Below are 21,114 nucleotides of genomic sequence, written 5' to 3' on the forward strand. Positions count from 1 at the left end.
TCACTCCCAGAATGAGAATCAAACTGGCTAATCTTGGCTAGGCCATTTCGAATCACCACTTTTAAGATATTTGGAAATGGTGAGGACTATTATGTAGATTGGATTTTGTGAATTTCCAAGTGACAGGGGATGGATGGAATGTCTGTTGGAGGATTGTGACTTGACTCCAATCCTGTTAACAAGGTCTGCTCATGTCTCAGTGAAGCTAAAGAGAGAATATAACACTTAGACTTTGAATCTTATTCCTGCTAAGCAGTGAAATAAACCCCTCCTATTCTATTTTTTTATATATATATTTTTTATATATTCTAGGAGGGAGCCCTTGTGGCACAGTGATTAAGTGCTCATCTGCTAACAGGAAGGTGAGTGGTTCAAACCCACCAGCCGCTTCACAGGAGAAAGATGTGGCAGTCTGCTTCCATAAAGATTACAGCCTTGGAAGCTCTGTGGGGCAGTACTTCTCTGTCCCATAGGGCCACTATAAGTCAGAATTGACATGATGGCACACAGGACACACACATACAACACACATTCCCTAGGACCAAGAGTCCTTGGTTGAGGTGGATAGAATGAACATAGGCCTGGAGGCCCCAGCTCACCAAGATGGAAGATGCTGTCCTGTTGAAGGCTGTGCAAATCTCCTTACATTTGAGGTTGGGCTGAAATGTGTTTTAAGGTGGTTTAGAGGAGCAATACCTGGGAAAGTTTCTCTACCCCCAAATTTAAAGCTCATTTTGTCTTTTTTAATGGCACTTCATTCTGTTGCCTATTTGAGAAACGTGTATTGTGGACCTACAGTGGTCGAGTGTTATGGTGGGAGCAGGAAGGAATTGGGGACAGTAGTGGAGAGTTATACAAATAAAACTGGGAGTGTTCTCTGCCCTCAAAGAGCTTCCAGTCAGGGTTGGGTGGGGAAGAAACCCAGCCAAGGGAGGAGATGGATGGGTAATGAAGAGGTGGGGAAGCTAAATGTGGCTGAGTCTAGGCCTGGCAGCCTCAAGTTCCACACTGGAACCCTGGTGTGATACGAACAAACTGAAACCCCATTCCAGAATGTGGTAGATTGATTACAAAATGGCCCAGATTCTCTGCCCTTCCTTGTATCCACACCCTTTGCAATGTGACTTTGTAACTCCTTCCACCAAGAGATGAAGTCCATTTCCCCATGCCTTGGATCTGGTCTGGCCGTGAAATTTGCTTTCACCACGGGCATGTGGTGGAAAGACAGTGTGTCAGCAACAAGTCTGGGCCTTAAAGAGCCTCGTGTGCATCCTTTCCCTCTTCTGTACTCCTGTGACTTCCACATGAACAAGTTCTACAGGAGAAGGAGACCACGTGGGGGCAGCAGCAGGCCCAGTGGTCCCAGCTGAGATGTCAACCATATGACAAGTGTCATTCAAGATTAGCAAAATGAGACATCAGCCAATCCACTAGCTGACTGCAGACACTGAGCAAGCCCAGCCAAGATCGGCTGAGCCTGGCCTAGACCAAAACCACCCAGCTGAACTCAGCCTAAATTGCCAACTCGGAGAATTATAACCTAAATAGTGTATTATACAGTAATAATGAACTGATACACAGGGCTTGATTGATATTGGGTTGCTAGGAGGATAAGAATTTCAGATACAACAGTATTCCTCAGTGGCCTGGTTAGCTGCAGAATCTTAGATCCGATGGCTGGAAAGAAGCCAGATGGCATCTCTCTCCAGGAATTAATATTGAACTTAGTCTATTGGATTTGTTTCCCCCACCTAGAGATTTGGTTTCAGTGATAGTTGGTTTTTGCTTTGGAGAGTAAGAGTAAGAACAGGCACCATGTCTAATACTCTTTCTTGCCTACAGTGCTCAGCACAGAGCCCCACATACAGTTTGTTGGTGTCACCTGACAGACGGACTTGTCCGTCTGTGGCCAAGTGCACCTGCCTTCTCATTGACCACCACACTGCTCTGCCAGCAAAGATGTTGCCTACCTAAAAATTAATTAAAAAAAAAAAAAACCCACTGCCTTCGAGTGATTCTGACTCATAGTGACCCTACAGGACAAAGTAGAACTGCCCCATGGGGTTTCCAAGGCTATAAATCTTTACAGAAGCAGACTGCCACATCCTTCTCCCCCAGAGTGGCTGGCGGGTTCGAACCACTGACCTTTCGGTTAGCAGCTGAGTGCTTAATATCTGTGCCACCAGGGCAGAGTAAATGGAGAATTCAGGAAAGAGACTATGTGAAATCTGGGTCATAGTTACTTGATGAAGAAAATGCCTGATGAGCTTTATATTGTGTGCCATCGATTCCAACTCGTAGGGACTCTATAAGACAGAGTAGAACTGCCCCACGGAATTTCCGAGGCTACACTCTTTATGGGAGCAGATTGTCAGGACGTTTCTCCCATGAAGCCGCTGGTGTGTTCGTACCTTCGACTTTTCAGCTAGTAGCCAAGCGCTTAACCACTGCACCACCAGGGCTCCTTGATGACCTTGATGAGTCTAGAAACGTGTGCAAATGTTTTCCTGGGTGGAGAAGGATCACAGCTTGATATGAGATTTGGTTCCATTGATAGCCTGGGGGGCACCACTCTGGGTTTAAATATAGATTATTTGAAACTTTATCCAGGCTATAGAAAACAAAGGGAAAGAAAAGAAAGAATGGGGCAGCTGTCAGAAACATTTTATTAGATATAAAAAGAAATTTTTGTGGATTTGTCTACATATCAGAGTCTTTTTCTAGAACTTATCAGGAAGAATGATGAAAGTTCACCCAAATCATCCTAATAATAGGTTATTTGTATTGAGTGTTTTCTACGTACTGGACATTATACTAAATAAATATATTTTCCGGGGAAACCAGCACAACTTGTAAGAGGCAAAGTCATGGAAGCTCCATAGACACATCTGAACTCCCTGAAGGAGCAAATCTCTGGGCTGAAGACCATGGGGACCATGGTCTCGGAACATCTAGCTCAACTGGTATAACATGGTTTATAAAGAAAATGTTAAACAGTCTCCTTTGATTAGTAGTGTCTGGGGTCTTAAAAGCCTATGAGCAGCCATCTAAGCTAATCACCCCTTCAGGAGCAAGGAATAATGAAGAAAACTAAACATACAAGGGAAAGATTAGCCCAAAGGACCAATGAACCGCGTTTACCACCGGCCTCCAACAGGCTGAGTCCAGTACAGCTACATGGTACCTGGCTACCACCACTGACTGCTCTGGCAGGGATCGAAATAGAGGGTCCTGGACAGAGCTGGAGAAAAATGTAGAACAAAATTCTAACTCACAAAAAGAGACCAGACTTACTGGCCTGACAGAGACTAGAGAAACCCTGGAAATACGGCCCCTGAACACCCTTTTGGCTCAGTAATGAAGTCATTCCCACGGTTCACCCTTCAGCCAAAGATTAGACAGGCCCACAAAACAAAATGAGACTCAAGGGGCACAACAGCCCAGGGACAAGGACTACAAGGCAGGAGAGGACAGGAAAGCTGGTAATAGGGGACCCAAGGTCGAGAAGGGAGAGTGTTGGTATGTCGGGGTTGTTAACCAATGTCATAAAACAGTATGTGTACTAACTGTTTAATGAGAAACTAGTTTATTCTGTAAACCTTTATCCAAAATACAATAAAATAAATGTGGTTTACACATAATCTTGTTTAACTTTAAAACAACTCTATAATGTAGGCATTATTCTTCCTATTTTACTGATAGGGAAAAAATAAGGCAGAAAGAGATAGCATCATAGCCCAGGTCTACCTAATGCCGAGTATTACCTGTTTATGAGCTGTGGGGCCTCTTGTGTTTGTTTTCATGAAACTCAATGGGTTTTAGGTTTCAGGAAGTAGCACGCATTGGGAAATCTTCTTTAGCACATGCTCTGGTTCGTTGGACCAGCCTGCCCAGGGCCCATGCCCAGGGTCTCTCGGATAAAGCTCAGAGTTCCTGCCGTGGGGACTTTGCAGCTGCTCCAGTTAAAGAGCTTGCCAGATGTGTGGAACGAAATAAAAATCCCTGGAATGCTGTCCCTGTTGGCGTCATCCATCATCGTGGCACAGACGGCTCCTCCAAGGGCCTACTCCAAACCCCAGCCCTGTCGACCTGTGTTTGATGGTTCCAATCCGGCTGTCGGGGCAAGCCCAGCAGAGACCCTCACTGGCAGGCAGCAGGACAGCTGATGGATGGCTCAGCCTGTGTTGCTGGGCAGAGCCAAGCCAGCTTTGAAGAGGCATCTCTGCAGGCCAGTGGGGCTGTCGTTATCACCTGCTTTGGGAAGATGGGCAGAGGCTGGGCTGTTTGATGACTACTTCCTCTGTCACCCACTGAGGACTATGGTCTGTGCACCTTCTGCTGCAGCAAGACCCTCACCACGCACTGTCTCCAGCAAGACCAACCAAAGAAACAGCGGCCATGGACATGACTCGGTGTTTCCTTGGCCACACTCTTATCGAAGGATCTGACAAATTCCATCAAAGCACCACCATCATGTGAAATTAACTCAGATATCTCACAAGGATGTTTTTCAAACTTAACGTGCTCTTTGCAGAAAGGCTTAGACTCTACATTGCACCCCACTCCACAGTCAGGGGCAGACGGAAAACTTTGAGATAGACTCTGAAGCCCTGGGGTGCCCTGCTTCAGGTGCCCTTTATCTCCTCACCAAACTATCGGAAGCTATTGGCAGAGTTCTTCTAGAGCCCAGAATTTCAAGATGCTAAAGGTGATCTTATCCAACACTCTCCATGCCCTACCAAATTGTTTTTCAGCCTATGCTTGAATGCTTCTAGTGATGGAGAACTCACTGCCTCCCAAGACAATCCATTTAGTCTTTGGATAACTCTGATGATTAGGAAGTTCTTCCTGGTTTACAAATCGAATCTGACTCTATAGTTTCTGATCTATCTATAATCACTTTTCTGTGACTCTGCTCTGCAGGGTTATTGCTTACAGTTGTTCAGGTTGTTCACTGTGCAACTCCAGGGGTGTCGTAAACTCATAATCATGGAGAGGTCTATTACAACCTTCTGGCACTCGGCAGTAGAGTGTCTTGGGATAAAAAAAATAAAGGCACCTCTTAATTCCCATAATGCTCCCTCATAAGTTAGGGGTGTGGTTGCTTTTCAGATACTTGAAGAGAGGGGCTTCTTGAGTCTTCTGAGCTCCTGTTTCTTCCACTGTGTGAAACCACAGCGTCTGAAGCTCTGTCTCCCCGAAGCACCGAGCACAGCCCCAGGCCAAAGCGCACTCTTCCAATGGTGCCTGAGCAATTGGTTCTGAAGGCTGGGGATGTGGCAGCTTATTGAGGTTCTTGGCTTTGGACACTGTGCTCTACACGTGGATGCTGGTATGGCCATCAGCAACGGGGGTCCTTCTGAAATATGATCTTCCTAGGAACTGAATTAGATGGTGTTGAATTGAACCCTGTCCTTTGCTTTCGGGAAAGACACAGATCCTCTCAAAACCCACACGCCATGCGGATATATATATTTTTATTCAATTCCACAAGTGTTCCCTGAGCACATGGGCTGGACAAAGACCTGGCATTTAGTGCCACTTGCCTTTAGCTGGCATAAGTCTTTCTGCCCATCCAGAGCTTTGCTACTGTTAAGCTGAATTTGGCCCAGTTATCACCATATTTGCTCCAAATAAATCCTCGATGCAAAGTTTAGACTTGACTGCAGCCTCCATGTGCTATCTGCCTGGTTCTGCCATCCACTGTGGGTAACCAGCCCAGGTCATACCAGTGGGGGATGATGGCCCCTGCCCTGACGCAGCAGTGTAGGGAGTTTTCTCCCTTGGGGTTCAGAGCAGCCAAGAGAGACTCGGACCCAGAGCCAGAGACCAAGGATGGGTGATGTGGCAGCCTGTGCAGCCTGGCCCAGCTGTGGGCGCTGGGCAGAGAGAGGAAAGGGAGTGGTGAGAGGGTGAGTCTGTGAGAGAGCAGGAGCCCGTGACTGTGTGTGTCTGTGTGTCATGTGTGAGTGTGTGTGTGTTGTGTGTTTATGTGTGTTTGCATTTGTGTGTGTTGTGAGTGTTGTGTGCATGTGTGTTGTGTGTGCGTATGCTCTGTGCGTTTGTCGTGTGTGTTGTGTGTATATGTGTTGTGTGTGTGTGTTGTAGGTGTTGTGCTATGTGCGTTGTGTGTGTGTTTGTGTGTGCTGTGTGTTGTGTGTTTGAATGTGTGTGTATGGCCTGCAGGTGTAGCTTTAAGCTGGTGAAAGAGAGGGGCTCACTGGACAGTGAACAAATCGAGCCTTGAGTAAACACGTGGCCAGGACAAGGGGACAAGGGTGGAGTGGGTCATCCAGCGGCTGCCTACATGCTGCTGACATCACCTGGCATGCAGGTGCTGGCTCTTCAACAAAGGGGGTGGAGGAGGTGGGCTGTCACAGGGCCAGCTTGCCTGGAGTGGCCTTGCTCACTCACAGCCTTACTTTGCTTGGCCCTTCCACCTCAGCTCAGCCACTAGCTGATGGAGTGACTCTGGGCAAGTGCTTCCCTTCCCTGGGCCCTGGTTTCCTCCTCTGTGAGATGAAGCACTTTAACTACATCAGCAGTTTTTCCCTCGAAGTCCTCATACCAGGCAGCATTGAATGTGTGCATGCGCCTACAGGCCCCAAGCGTGTGCTTATCTGGGCAAATTCTCATGGGAGTCTGTGACACCCTGGACCAGCTGTACCCTGAGGTTCCTCCAACACTCTCATGTTTGGGCCCCCTTTCTTCCATCCCAGAACCAGCCTATGGGAGGTGGGAAGCCCCAGGGTGATCAGCAGACTCACCTGGGTCCAGGTCTGGAAGTAAGGACAACAGGGAGAACTGAAAAACAACACAAAGCAGAGCAAAAGTGAGTCCCAGGCTCTGCTTAGCCAGTTCCCTGAGCTCTGGCAAGCTGGAGAGGAACCTTCCTCAGGATCTCACACAGGGTGCAGGAGCACTGGGTGCTTTCTGGGGGTTGTGGCTGGGAGCAGGGTGTTGATAGGAAGGGGCAGGTCTATTTGGATATACCCCCTTCCTTCTTGTGCTGGCTGAGCACCCATAGCCTTGCCCTTCCTCCTCAGCAAGGACTTGTGTCTCTCGCACTTATCTATTCTCATGCTGGAACCTGGCTGCACGAGTATTGGCGAGATTATCAGTTACAGTGATGATCACATATGGAGCATATTCCCTCTGCTTGCTTTTGCATTGCTGCATTTAATTCTAGTAACAACCTTGTTGTTGGTTGCTATCAAATTGATTCCAACTCATGGTGACCCCATGTGTTACAGAGTAGAACTGCTCCATAGGGTTTTCTTGGTGGTAATCTTAACAGAAGCAGATCACCAGACCTATCTTCCGTGGTACCACTGGGTGGGTTTCTAAACACCTTGTGATGAGCCTTTTATTGGCCTTGTTAATACACAAGGAAATTGAGGCTCAGAGAAGTTAGGACAACTCCCTGAGGTCACACAGCTGTGATGGGATGAGGATTCACACTTGGGTCTAGGTGATCTCCTGGGGCTGACAGCTCCTTGGGGGTTGGGGATGGACAGGTGCTGAGAAGTCTCCATTGACTTTCTATTGGTCATGGAATAAAATATAAACTCCTTCCATGATTTACAAATGCCCCGTTGACCTCGCCTAACCTTGTCCCATCCCCCTCACCTCCACTGCCCCTTACTATGCTTCAGCTACACCCCGCTTCCTCTCAGATCTTCAAAATGGCAGAAGCCAAGCTCCTTCGACCTCAGGGCCTTTGCACTTGCTTTTCCCTCTCCGTGTGACTTTTGCTGGGTCTCAGGTTAGATGTCATCTTCTCAGGGAAGCCTTCCCTGACCACTGTATCAGTAGGACCTCTCCTCACCCCATTATTCTGTCACTGCATGCAGTTCATCTCTTCCAGGTCCTTATTACAGCACATAGTTTTATATTAGATGATTTTCCTGTTGTCTCTCACACCAGACTGTCTTCCAGGAAGGAAGGGATCTTGTCTGATTGACAATGCATTACCTTATACCTAGCATGGTGCTTCGCACATGGCATCCCTCAAAAAGTATTTGTTGAATACATAAATAAGGATCTGACTAGTTTCTGTTAGAATATAGTACTTACCCGAAAAAGAAAGCTTTATTCTTTAATAACTAGTATATCTCCTTTCGCTTAGATCAGTGGTTGGCAAACTAAGACCTGTGGGCCAAATCCAATAGTTGCATTTTGGTAAATAAAGTTTTTTCAGAACACAGCCATGCCCATTTATTTACATTTTGTCTATGGCTGCTTTCACGCTACAATGGCATCGTAGTTGTGACAGAGATAGTATAGCCCAAAATATTTTCCATCTGGCACTTTTCAAAAGCTCGCCAACTTCTGATTTGGAAAAAGAGATTTCTGTCATTCGACAAGTTTCACTTTCTATCTTGGCTGTCAGAAAGCTGAGATCAACAGGATGCATCTTGCCAGTACCCACATCAATCTAGGCAGTTTGGTGGATTTGCTTCCTCTACCCTGGATGGTGCAAATGGCTAAGCACTCAACTACTAACCAAAAGGTTGGTGGTTTGAATCCACACAGAGGCGCCTTGGAAGAAAGACTGGCCATCTGCTTCCAGAAGGTCACAACCATTGAAACCCCTATGGAGGATAGTTGTGCTCTGACATGCGTGGTGTCACTATGAGTAAGAATCAACTTGATGGCAACTGGATTTTTGTCTTTTTTTTTTTTTTTACCCTCAGCAGGAGTTTACATTTTCTGTTTTACGTGAGCATTTTACTGTAGGCCTCCTTACACAGTTTTGGAAAGTAGGCAGAAGATAAATCAGGAAAGAAAAATAAAAAGAAAGAACATATCCTGATAAGATGTACCAATGGTATAGCATCGCCAGATAGTATCACTGACAAAAATTTATGTCCCAATCTAATCATGAGGGACGTGATCCAAATTGGGGGCACTTCTCCAAACAGCTAGCCTAGACTCTACAAAAACGTCAGCTTCAAGAAAGGCATAAAAGTTGGGAGAACTCTTCTTTATTAAATGAGACTAAAGCTATGTGACAACTAAAGACAGTATGTGATCCTTGAACAAAAAACCCCCAAAACTAAAGGACATTGTTGGGACGACTGGGAAGTTTAAATATGGACTTAGATAACATTATTGTATCAATGTTGTATTTCTTGAGAGTAAGAACAGCATTGAGATTCTGTAGGAAAATGTCCTGATGTGTGTGCTGAAGTCTTCAGGGGCGGTGTCCGCAGTTTATCGGGAAATGATTCAGCAAACGAAACAAAACAAACGAGTGTGTGTGTGTGTGTGTGTGTATATGAGAAGGCAAATGGGATTTCATGCTAATAATGGGTGCATCTACCTGGGTGAAGTGCATTCATTGTATTAGTCTTTCCATTTCTCTGTAGGTTTGAAAAATTACAAAATAAAAAAGATGGAGAAGGGAAAGCAATGCAGAAAAGAGGAGAAAGGCTGCTTGTTATCTAGGACTCTGGCTCTGTTTAATTACCTCGAGGTCATCCAGCTCTGTGTCTGCAAGAACTGAGACCAAGGCCAGGTGTTTTTTCTGTTTGTTGTTGTTGGGCAGGGGGTGGGGTGGGGGGTGATAGTAGGGAGGCCTGGTAAGAAAATTGCAAGTTCAGTTCTCAGGGGTGTTCCCAGGCATGGGGAACTGGAATGGGAGCATCTGAAGCCCCAACACACCTGGGCGTGAGTGCCAGGGCAGTGGCCAAAGAAGGAGCATGATGGTACCCCAAGAACAAATGTGACCCCTCCTTCAACCTCTCTCTCGTCACAGCCAGTCATATCTGCCTTGGTCCTGGCCATTGTCTAGAGGACAAGGTCCTACTCTACCCAGCACTGAGAAGATGCCGGCTTAATTCTTGTATTGGAGCTGAGTCTGGCTACCTTCAGGCCTGAGAATTGGGCAGGACAGGAGGGAGGACCTCTGGGAACATCCTTCCTAAGCCCTGAGCAGGAAGGACCCTCCAGGGCCTGCCAACTGGGCCAGAGCCCCAATCTTGGTTTTAGCTGGAACCGAGGTACAGCCAGGTGCTGTGCTACCCACAGCCAGCAGGTGGCAGACGTGCCCTTCCCAGGAGCTGGCGCTGGCTCTCAGAGGGAAACCAAACATAAAGAAAGCAGGATCTTCCCTGGCTGGCTGGCCCTCCAGATCCCAGCAGCTCTTGGGGAGCTGAAGCTGCTGCCACCCAATTGGGCAGCATTTTAGGGATCTCAAGAATCTGAAGCAAGCCCTGTCATTTTGTTAATCACAGTGCCCACCCACGGGGCAGAGGAGGGGGTGAAAGGTGAACACTAGCAGCCCCAACACCAGGCTGAATATCTGGGGCCATACGGGAAAGGCCATACGCTTGGTCTCCACGACGCCCTGTCTGGGTTCCTGAGAATAACCTGGTGGTGGGAGCTGGGAGGAAGGACACAATATTTGCCTTCTTTTATCCTGTCATTCTGTTCAGTTTTTCCAGAGACAGGTACTTGCAAATCCAAGGAGGAAGGTTGATGAAGAAGATGAGGAGGAGGATGGCTACAATCTCAGTTCACATTTATGAAGAGCTGACAGTGTACCAAGGATTGTGCTAAAGGCTTGCTGTCTCATTTATTGCACACATCAACTTGATAAGTACCATAGTTAAGCCCATTGTAGAAGGGAGAAGATTGAGGTTTGCAGAGATTAAGTTGCCCAAAGTTACTTGGCTAGTAAATGCCGGAGCCAGGGTATAATCGAGCCAGACTTACTCCAGAGTTCTTGCCCTCGATCCCCATTTCTATGAACCATGAGACAACCATGGTATGCATGGGTTGAGTAAAGGAATGGAGAAGAAGGGAACAGAAGAGTTCCTCACCATGAGGGACAGGATGTTAATCTAGGTAAGAGATTGGGAACCCTACCCTTGGAAAGCTTTAGGAAGAGCCTGTCCAGATTGGTCTAGGCCTAGCAGGCCATAGAGAGGGCCATTCGGCCCCAGGGACAGTTGGGAAACATATGAAGTTCCGCTCAGCTAGCCCACTGTGGCAAATATATGTCAGCAATGATTTCTACTCAGATCCAAAGGAACATAAGCCAGGCCCATTTCTACCATGTCTATTCCTGGTCCTCAACGTACCTCATAAAGCAGCGCATGGTCACGCTGACCCAGCTTCTCTCTGAGAGCTGAAAACAGCTGCTTCTTGCCCATGGAAAGTTAGGTGCTTTGCAGTAGATCAGAGGGACCACTTGAGATCCACACTCGGGCCTTCTTAAGGGCTCTAGGGCTCAGGACTCTGGCCTTCCTGAGGTTAGGGAATGTTAAATTCCAGTTAACATGCTTCAAGGCCTGGATCTCTTTTAAGATGACGTTGGTCAGTAGAGAAGATGAGAAGGGACAGAGAAAGGACCCATTCTAAGTCTTACTCATTTACAAGGTAATCTCCTGGGGCGGGGGGAGGGGCACTGAGGTCTTTAATCTGGTGATTATTTCAACTCAGGCTCTTTTTTCTACATAGCAGAATTCTCAGCTTTCTGGAAAACAGAACAAAAAGGTGGAGGCTGAAAGCCTGAGTTGGTGTTCCAGGAGTTAGCTGATGAAAAATGTCCTTGTCCATTATTCTCATTGAATAGAGAAGCAGGGAAGGGAGGAGACAGGGCAGACCTGTCCTTGGGGCCCAGAGACTCAGCTCAGAATCAGCAGCAATGACGTCTTTCACCTGATGGGAAAAGCCTGGGACTCTGAATCCACACATCCCTTCCTCCTTGGATGTTCAGCCATGCATCTGGGCTGCCAATTGCCAGGGAAGGATTGCATTAGTCCTAAGGCCACCTGGGCAGGGGAGAACTCTGCACCATGGCCAGGTGTGGTCTGCAGAAGCTGGGCTGGAAGGTGGACCAGGGCAAGTGTGCCTTGCTCAGAAGGACATGTTTCTACTGCTGGACAGAGAGCTCAAGGCCAGGCCGAGTGGTGGTGATGGCTGAGGACAATAGTTACCAATGTCCCGGTCATCAGCCCAAGCATTGCCTCATGTCATCCTCCCACTCTAGTTCCTGCTGAAACATCAGCTGTGTCCCGAGGCCGGCAGTTACGCAAAGCCATTCAGTCCTTTTTAGCTACAAAGACTCTCACTCTTTTTTAGTGCAGAAGCTGCTCGGTGCTGCCTCAGGCTTGGCAAGTGCACTGGGGATTTTCTTTAATCTGAAGCTCAGGTCAGGAAGGGAGGCTATGATGGGGAACATTGGAGGCTCAAGGAGAAGGCACTGGCCAGAGGTCCCTGTGGATGGTTTCCTTCTTGAGAGTTTGGGTGAAGCCATTCACAGGACCACAGTGATGAGCCAGGAGGCATCGTGGAGAGGAGCGGGCAGACCCTTGATCCACAAAGGAGGAAGCTGAGGCCTAGAAGGGTGTTGTGGCTGTGTAAGGACACGAGCAAATTGGAGCAAGAGGGCCCTGGACCAAGCCCCTTGGCTCTGAGGCCAATCGTCTACTCTTGGCCTGGAGGATCCCTGTGCATCTTCCCTGCTGTAAAGCTCAGAGCTGGTCACAGCCCTCTGCCCAGTGAACTAGTCAAGACGACCTCATCCAGAGGGCTGGGCTGCAAGCACGTAGTGGATGGAGATTGCATGAGGGCCAGTGGGGCAGAGAAGAGAGCCCCTCTGCTAAGGCACTGGCTCTCAAACTGGGAGCCCTGGCGGCATAGTGTTTAAGAGCTATGGCTGCTAACCAAAAGGTCAGCAGTTTGAATCTACCAGCCACTCCTTGGAAACCCAATGAGGCTGTTCCACTCTGTCCTATATGGTTGCTCTGAATCGGAATCGACTCGACGATAGCAATGGGTTTGGTTTGGTTTTTCGGTTCTCAAACTACCATGTGCATAAGGACCCTCTGATAAGCTTGATAAAAATTCAGCTTCCTAGGCCCCACTTGGAGAGGTTGTGCTTCAATAGGTCTGGGGCAGGCCCAGAACTTGCATTTTCGAGCAGCTACCCAGGTGACTCTACCCTAGGCCACACATTGATTATATCTTTTAGGCATGGACCTCCCTCCCAAAGAGACTTGCAGGCCTATCTTTCCTTCTGTGCAAGTGGCTAGATCTCTCTATGCCTCAGTTTGCCCAATCATAGAAGTAAGGATTCCGTTATCCAATCTGATGTTTTATTCACTCCTTCTTAGGAGGAGTGTGGCACATGGCAATGGATGACTCTTCAGTCGAGTGCTTGGTGAGTGATATCTGTGCAAATCAGTAATCCCAGGGGCTTGGGTCAAACTGACTGAGAGAATTTTGGAGGTTACAGGGTAAAGCCAACCAGGACAAGGAGATTGGATGTCAACACTCATTTCTGGATGTGATAATGAACTTGGAAGCCCTTTGAAAAGGCATATGAACAAACAAAAGATGGGCTGAACCTGACCTCTACCCACATGGGCACAAACACCCACATGGACCTTTTTGGACAATTGGCCTCGGCAAACAACCTAAGAGTTCAGAGAAATAACTACCCACTGCTGGGAACCAATTCCACAACTGAAACTATTCTCACCTCTGTGCTTTCCATGGTGTGGAAGGTGAGCCACTGGTGGTTCCGGAAATGACGTGAGGTGGTGCTGGGTTAGGATGTGAGATGACATTGAAACTCAGTGTGAGAAAAATTCCCTTCTCAAGTTACGGTCAATCCTTCCAGTCCTGGGACAGAGAAAGACTCAAGGTGGTGTTGGTATGTCTCTACCACTCTTCTGTTATTGTTGTTGTTATGTACTGTCGAGTCCATTCTGACTCAGAGCCGCCCTACAGGACGGAGTAGAACTACCCTGTACTGTTCCCTAGGCAGTAATCTTTATGGGAGCAGATTGCCAGGTCTTTTCTCCTGTGGAACCGCTAATGGTTTTGAAACACCAACTTTTAGTTAGCACCCAAGCACTTAAACATTGCGCTACCAGGGCTCCTTCACGTTCTTCTAACTCTTACTAGTTCCCCCTTTTAATAAAGAGAAGTAGGCTCCTGACGCAGAGGTGTAGTGTGGCAGCAATAGTAGCCAGTTAGAACTCAATGACACCATTTTGTTTTCTTCGGTTTTCCATTTATAGTAGAGACAGATGCATTTAAAATAAACTTACTTATGTAGAGACAAGGTGTGTTTGTTTAACAAAAAGATGTGAAGAAAGAAGTTCAGGCTTTGGCAAAGTTTCTGAAGATGGATACATTTATGATTAAAATTTTGAAAAGACTGAACTCAACTGTTCAGCTCTCTGGCAAGATTTGATCCTTCTGGTGTTAGAAAGAAAAGCTTCAGGGTCTGCTGAAGAAGCCTCCAGGTAGAAGTGACTTTATCTCCTGCCTGAAGCTGGAGTTTGAGGCTGCCACCCACTAGGAAATCTTTGATACCATACTGAGCAGTGCCTGGAACTCCAACCTATAGCACAGTGGTTCCAGGCATGGAACTTGGCATTGGGCAGACCTAGGTTTGAATCCCAGCTCTGGAACATCCCAGCAATGCCATCTTGGGCAGATCTAGCTTCTCTGTAGGTTCGTTTCCTATCTGTAAAATGGGAATGACCATAGACCCTATCTCATAGTGTTGTTTGTTGGGAAGCTTAAGTGAGATAATACACACAAAACACACAATACTTGGCATATGGTAAAGACTTTAAAAATGACTGGTGCTGCTATTATTATTATTACTAGTCACGGCTGTTAGTCAGGTTTTTAAAAAATTTTTTTACAAGTCACTGAGTGAGCTGCTGGAGAAGGGCCTGTTGAGGAGAGCTCGCTCAGCACAAACTCTCTTTCCTGGAACTTGTTTTGTCGGGTCACCGTCACGTCACGCCAATCCCCTCCCTCATCATTTTTCCTGGAATCTTTGCCAAGTCCTAAGCCAGGAAAGCTTGTTATATTAATTATGAAGAAAAAGCATGTTTTATTTAAAATCCCGGCTGCCGAGTGTTCTGCCATGCGGCTTCTCCATGACAGCAGAATTGCTTTGCACTTAGGAAACCCTAATGAATTTAAAATATAAATATATCTGTGCCGATATACACATGCGATTTCCTGCAACCTGATTTCCCTAAATACCACTGTAAACTGCCAGAGCTAATGAGTTGGGGTTGTGCTTAGGTTCAGTGTAAAAAAAACATCTCAAAGAAGTTGCAGTGAAACTCAGTCCCTCTGTCTTCCGAAAGACTCTGTGGACAACAGCAAGATGGAGGAACGGCCCTTCCGTCTCTCCTAAGCCTGAAAAAGACCCTCATGTTTGTTCTGGGGAGTCGAGGCTTTGAACAGCATGGCTCACTTCCCACCAAAGGCGTTGTTTGGTCTTGAGGGCCATGCAGATTTGGGATGTTTAAATTAACTAGAACGTTAGCCTAGGTACTTGTCTATCCAAAGCCATCATGGCTGGCTCCAACGTTCCAACATCCACTGTTTCTGAACAATAACTAGACATGTTCCATGTGCGTGTGTATGCGTGCGCGTGCATGCACACACACACACAGTACAAGGCAGAACCAGGAAGATGATGTATAGTCACCAAGCAGAAAGGGTGTCAACAATAGGGAGCAGTGGGGACTGTGGCACCTGGATGGTTTATCCCTCTTCTAATGATGGGAAGGAACAATTGCTACTCTGCTCTATGGCGCCATGCACAAATGCAAGCCCAGTGTTGCTAGAATGTCTGATTTTTTCCAAAAAATTTTTTTTTAAAAGCTGAAAATCCATGTTTTTATGTGAAATACTATGATTTTCCAATGAGGTCAAGCAATGAAAAGAAAATTAAAATACTCTTCAGGATGACCTTCTAGCAGGCAAATAAACTCAGCCCTAAAAAAAAAAAAAAAAAAAAAAATTTTTTTTTTTTATAGGCAGGATATACCCCTAAGGTATCGATATGCAAACATTTTTGAGGCTCCTCACCTAGGAGGATTCTGGAGTTCTAGGGCCGACACTAGAAATGTGAGCAAACAAGCATTTTAATTGTAAACTCCCATTGTTGGAGCCCTGGTGGAACAGTGGTTAAGAGCTTAGCTGCTAACCAAAAAGTCAGCAGTTCAAATCCACCAGTCACTCCCTGGAAACTCTCTGGGGGAGTTCTGCTCTGTCCTATAGTGTAGCTGTGAGTGGGAATTGACTGGATGGCAATGGGTTTTAATGGATTTTTGTTGGGTAGAGAAGTCATTGTCTTCCCTCCTCTCTGGGGATGAGCCAAGATAAGCAAGGATGTGTCTGCCCAGCATTGTCCTTTGACTTCTGACCCTGGAAAAGGTCAAATTCCCTTATGGTCAAGCCCAGATGTACCCAAATAACTTTAAAAGCCGTAGCTAGAAGAGATTCTGAGCCCTGGGGACAGTTCACATTGTTGTTCGAATAGTTGAGTTGGCCTCCCGTGATGGAGAAGGCAAAGTTTTAGTCAGGAAGACCTGGGTCCAAATCCTGGCCTGGCCACTTATTTACTATGTGACCTTGGGAGAGGCAGTTTAACACCTCTGGGCTTGTTTTCTCATCCATAAAATGGAGGCAACAATACCAGGCTGTAGGGAGGACCAACGAGAAAAAAAAAAAAAAAAAAAACCCACTGCTGTCGAGTTGATTCTGACCCATAGTGACCCTATAAGACAGAGTAGAACTGTCCCATAGAGTTTCCAAGGAGCATCTGGTGGATTCGAACTGCCGACCTTTTGGTTAGCAGCCGTAGCACTTAACTGCTACACCACCAGAGTCTCCGTAGTGAGGACAGGTGCTCAAAAACAATAGGTAAGAACGGAAGTTGGTATGTAAACATTGCAGCTTCCTCTCCTCTCTGCTGGGCTAACTCTGAGGAGTGTGGTCTATAATGGCTCCCACAGTTCCCTAGAGAGATGAGTCTCCTGTTGCCCACAGCAGAAACTTGCTTGTTGATTCACCCTGTATTGGCTCCTTTGCTTCCCTACTTCCCTACTCCACTACTGTATTTCCTGGGATTACCTCCAAAAAAACTATTTGCACTTGAAAAAAAAAAGATAGGAAAGGGAAAACAAAGCTAGACCAGAACAAGAAGTCACTATGAATGATTCCCTGGAGTTCACGGCAATAACTTTTGACCCATATCCCTTTGGTTCTTGTAAGGAAACGGATAACTGAATAAAGAACTAAGTTGCAGGCAATCCCAAGAAGTTATCATAGTGTTTGCTGCATGATCTGAATTCAGGGGACAGTTCGACATCTTTCCAATGGGTCGTGATCATAGATCCCGTGACTGCTTTTCCTTAAAATGTCAGAGGCATGGGGAGTCCATTCTGATCCACTCAGCAAACAGGCTCCAGGTCTGAGTGTCTGCCTGTTCCTACTGCGAATGCCAGGTCTTTGCAGCTATGTGGACAGAAGAAATGCTATCCTTAGCCAGGGCTACAGGCAGAAGACTCTGTCTGACTCAGCCTGTGGCATAGAACTCAGCTCTGCCATCTCCCAGCTGCATGACTTGGGGCCAAGTCACCCACCCATCCACCCTTTTTCTGGCTCAGCTCCTCATCTGTAAAATGGAAAGAGTATCAGTGCCTACTTCTTAGGGTCCTTTGGAGATAAGCCCTTTATGGACAGCGCTTGGCACAAGGCCTGGCACACAAGGCTCCTCATTCAAGGGTGGCAGTTGAGTATTATTTTTAGCTCCATGGGGTGGGAGAGGCTGCCCAGCCCATCTGGCAATGTGGCTCCTTTTCCCCCTGATGATGGCCTGAACTCTCCAAAGCATTTGAGCTCTTTGCCCACTTTCCCCTGGATTTCTGTGTACTGGCCTGTGGAACGCAACTCGCCTCCCCGACCACCTGTCCGGCACACATCTGGGGTAAGAAAACATTCCAAAGCCCTGAGTCCTCTCTTTGGAATTGACTAAGCTCATTGCCTGAAGGCTACCTCTCATATTTTTTCTTTTATCTATTATTGACTTATAATTTCATTGCTAACCCTAAAAATTCACTGGGGCTTGCAAAAAAAAAGGGATATTTTGGGGCCATTATCTTTTTTTGAACTTCAAACAGACTGCTTCTGACTCTTCTCCTTGCCTGCAAACTTTAGGGTCTAATTCTTTCCGACTGGCACTTTTCCTGGGCCCCTTGTGAGCCTCTGATAATTTCCACCGCCTTTCCTTGGACCTGTGGTATTTCTGTCATGTCTCGGCCCCAGACGTTCAACAAACAATCAAATGCTGTTGAGGGCTTGATAACAATCTGTAATTGCAGCCACCTTGCGTACACAAGTCATAATTTGAAGGAAAAAAGTGAGTCATTTGGCAGCTTAATACAGGGCTGAGGTAGGTAGGTGTCTGTGTACAGTTCACTGAAAGTGGGGGGAGAAGCTGTCGTTTTGAAAACATACCGATCAGAAAACCTGGACTCTAATCTGCTTCCTGCAGAAACAGCCCATGGAGTAAACTGGGAAGTGAAATGCAAAGGTACCTAATCAGATAAAGAGCTTAGGACTGTTAGTTCAGCTCCCATCCCCTGCCTGCCCTCTTCCAGCCCCCGCCCCCGCCCCCGCAAAGGGCTGCATTCTCTGATTTTTCTAGAGCGGTTGTGCTTATTCTGGAAATTTTAAGAGAAAAGAAGTATCAATTTTTGAAAACCCGCATTACTTCTTTTAATCCTGACGTGGCCCCCCATTCTGTGAGAGATTGTCATTTGTTTTACCGGAGGGGAGACTGAGGCTCAGAGAGTTTACGTTACTTGCCCACCATTCCATACCAGAACTCAGCAAAGTTCCAATGCTGGTTCCCACACCCGCACTCATTCCTCAGACCACTTCCCAGGTGGAGCTCCCAGGGGCTCTCTTTCTGCTTAAGGTCTTCTCTCATGTCCCCCGAGAGCCCACTGACACTTGGATCTCAGAGGCACACCACAGAAGCTGGCATCTAGTCTGTTCCCAGAGGGTCTCCAGTCCCCATCCAAGAACCTCTGGTGGCGCTTCCTTTCCCTGCTCACCACAACCTCCTTTGGGCTGCTGGTGCCCTCCGTGAACCTTCCATTGCAGTCACATGACAAAGGAGAGGCCATAGTAACCATACAGCTTTCACAGATGGAATCTACCTAAGCAAATCTGTTAGGATCATTTGCAGCCAGCGAGGTTCTCTCCAAAGGAACCCCATAGCACAGGGGTTCATACCCTAGTGTCTGCTCGAAAAGGCTGGAAATTGGGTGTGCATGTTAGCCCGTGAGTTGTGCTGGGGAGAGAGTCTGTAGCTTTCAACAGCTTCTCAAAAGGGTCTCTGAGATCCACACCACATTACAACCCACCGCCTTAGTGGACTTTCTCACCCCAGCCCCTTTGTGGGAATGTGTTCACAGAGGCTCTGCTCTGAGGGCTCTCTCGGATGTATGTCTCTATGGAATGGGCTGCTCGACAGCAGCCAATAGTACAGGGCATTGGCTCTGGTAATTGGGACATGGAGTCCCTGGGTGGTGCAAATGATTAACACACTTGGCTGCTAGCAGAAATGTTGAAGGTTCAAGTCCACCCAGAGGCACCTTGGAAGAAAGGCCTGGTGATCTATTTCCAAAAAACCAGCCATTGATAACCCTATAGAGCACAGTTCTCTGATACACATGGGGTTGCCGTAAGTCAGAGTCACCTCAGTGGCAGCTGGCTAATTGGGACACATTCAACTTGACAACATCAACATTTCACTAAACTTTATCATTACTCCCGGTCCAGCTGGTTCAGCCCTCCTAATAACTTCAGAATCTCCGCCACTGTAGGTATTTGAAAAGAACACTTACCCCCAAGGTGACCTTCCTCCCCAGAACCATTAGAAGCAGAACCTGGAGATCAGACACTCGGGCAAACATCTTTGCAGTTTAAGGACTCGCGTTTTCTCTCAATATAATTTCCCTCGTTGTCTCTGCCTTTAGGGGGGGAAATGTCAGTCTTCTCCAGGGATTCAGGAACCAATGAAGGGGATGCAAATTATTAACTAGGCATCAGATACTGTTTAATGTTTTGCAAACCAACTATCTTGATTAAACAAATGGTAGCTTTGGGGCTGGGCTGAGTCATGGGGTGGTTTTTTTTTTCTGGGGAGAATGTCTCCAAAGAAAAGAGGGCAGAGATAAAGAGTTTCCTGGCTCCTGAGTGCGTTTGGCGGGGCGGGGGTGGGGGGGTGGGGTCACTGGGTGTTAAGCGCAGAAGGCTCAGAGGTATTACTAGCATCCCAGCCACAGATGGAAGGCCCTGGGTCAGGCGAGGCTTCAGTCCCAGGCCTGGGCCACTTCTGATTCCAACAGAATATTCAAGGAGTTCTGATTCATCAAATCTCAAGCTGAATTAAGGCCATGGATGGGCTCTTAATTACATCACGCTTTATATTCATGAAAGATAAATTAAAGGATGCAAACTGCTATTGACAAACATTGATTCCAGGCCCTTTGAAGTACTGCCCACAGTTGCTTGTCAGCTTCAAAAGTTTTCTTTGAAATCTCATTGTGTAAGGTTTTTACTTTTTAATTATTTTTTTTTTTCCTTTTATTGGAGTCTTTCTTTGATCAAGGGGGAAAAAAACCAAACAAACCATGATGTTCATATTTAGGGGCAATTGTTGTCTCCGTTCCTTAGCTACCTTGGTTATAAAAAAAAAAAAAAAAAATTTTTTTTTTTTTTTGGTTACCTATTAAGCCCAGGTTCTTGTGGACATAATTGATCTCCTTAATAGGGATCACCTTGAGCTTCTGTAAACATCTGACTGTCCACTGTAATCTATGCAAGGGCCCCAGGACGCCTGCAGACCTGAGTGCTAACCCCAGGCTTGGCAACCCTCCTGGGGCCTGGGCAGGGCTGATTACCCAGTAAGCAACCTAAGCACGGGCTTACTTGTCCTTACTTACTAATCTATAAGGAACAATTTTACGTAGATTTCACCACATGATGTATCTATGTAAAACTGTTCACTGTACTTACCCTGCTTACTGGGTCATCTACCCCTGTCAGGGATTGTAAATTTGAAAAGATGATTTGATTCTATATGAAGGTGCTGTGGGGTTGGGAGAAAGAGAGGTGCCAACCATACCTAGAAGCAGAAACTTTGATGTGCTGAAAAACTGTGAAATTGTTCATTACGGATGACCTGGTAAGCCAGGTAAGTACTGTGCTTACCTTGCCTATTGGATAATCCACCTGTGGGCCTGACGCCTGTGATTTGTTCCCCACGTC

The 21,114-nt window shown here is 46.8% G+C and overlaps 1 protein-coding gene across 1 annotated transcript in view; it reads right to left on the bottom strand.

Annotated features, from left to right (window-relative positions):
• The window catches only part of HABP2 (hyaluronan binding protein 2), a 29,594-nt gene extending 18,490 nt beyond the window's left edge, over positions 1-11,104 (bottom strand). Inside the window, exons 1-3 of the mRNA XM_023546702.2 lie at positions 11,088-11,104; positions 9,473-9,581; positions 6,768-6,804 (exon numbers count right to left, since the gene is read on the bottom strand). Of these exons, the coding sequence (XP_023402470.2) occupies positions 6,768-6,804; positions 9,473-9,581; positions 11,088-11,104 (163 nt within the window). The remainder of the gene's footprint in view (positions 1-6,767; positions 6,805-9,472; positions 9,582-11,087) is intronic.
• Between the last annotated feature and the right edge of the window lie 10,010 nt (positions 11,105-21,114).

This window comes from Loxodonta africana, chromosome 16 (genome assembly GCF_030014295.1).
Source record: "Loxodonta africana isolate mLoxAfr1 chromosome 16, mLoxAfr1.hap2, whole genome shotgun sequence".
In the NCBI taxonomy this organism is placed as follows: domain Eukaryota; kingdom Metazoa; phylum Chordata; class Mammalia; order Proboscidea; family Elephantidae; genus Loxodonta; species Loxodonta africana.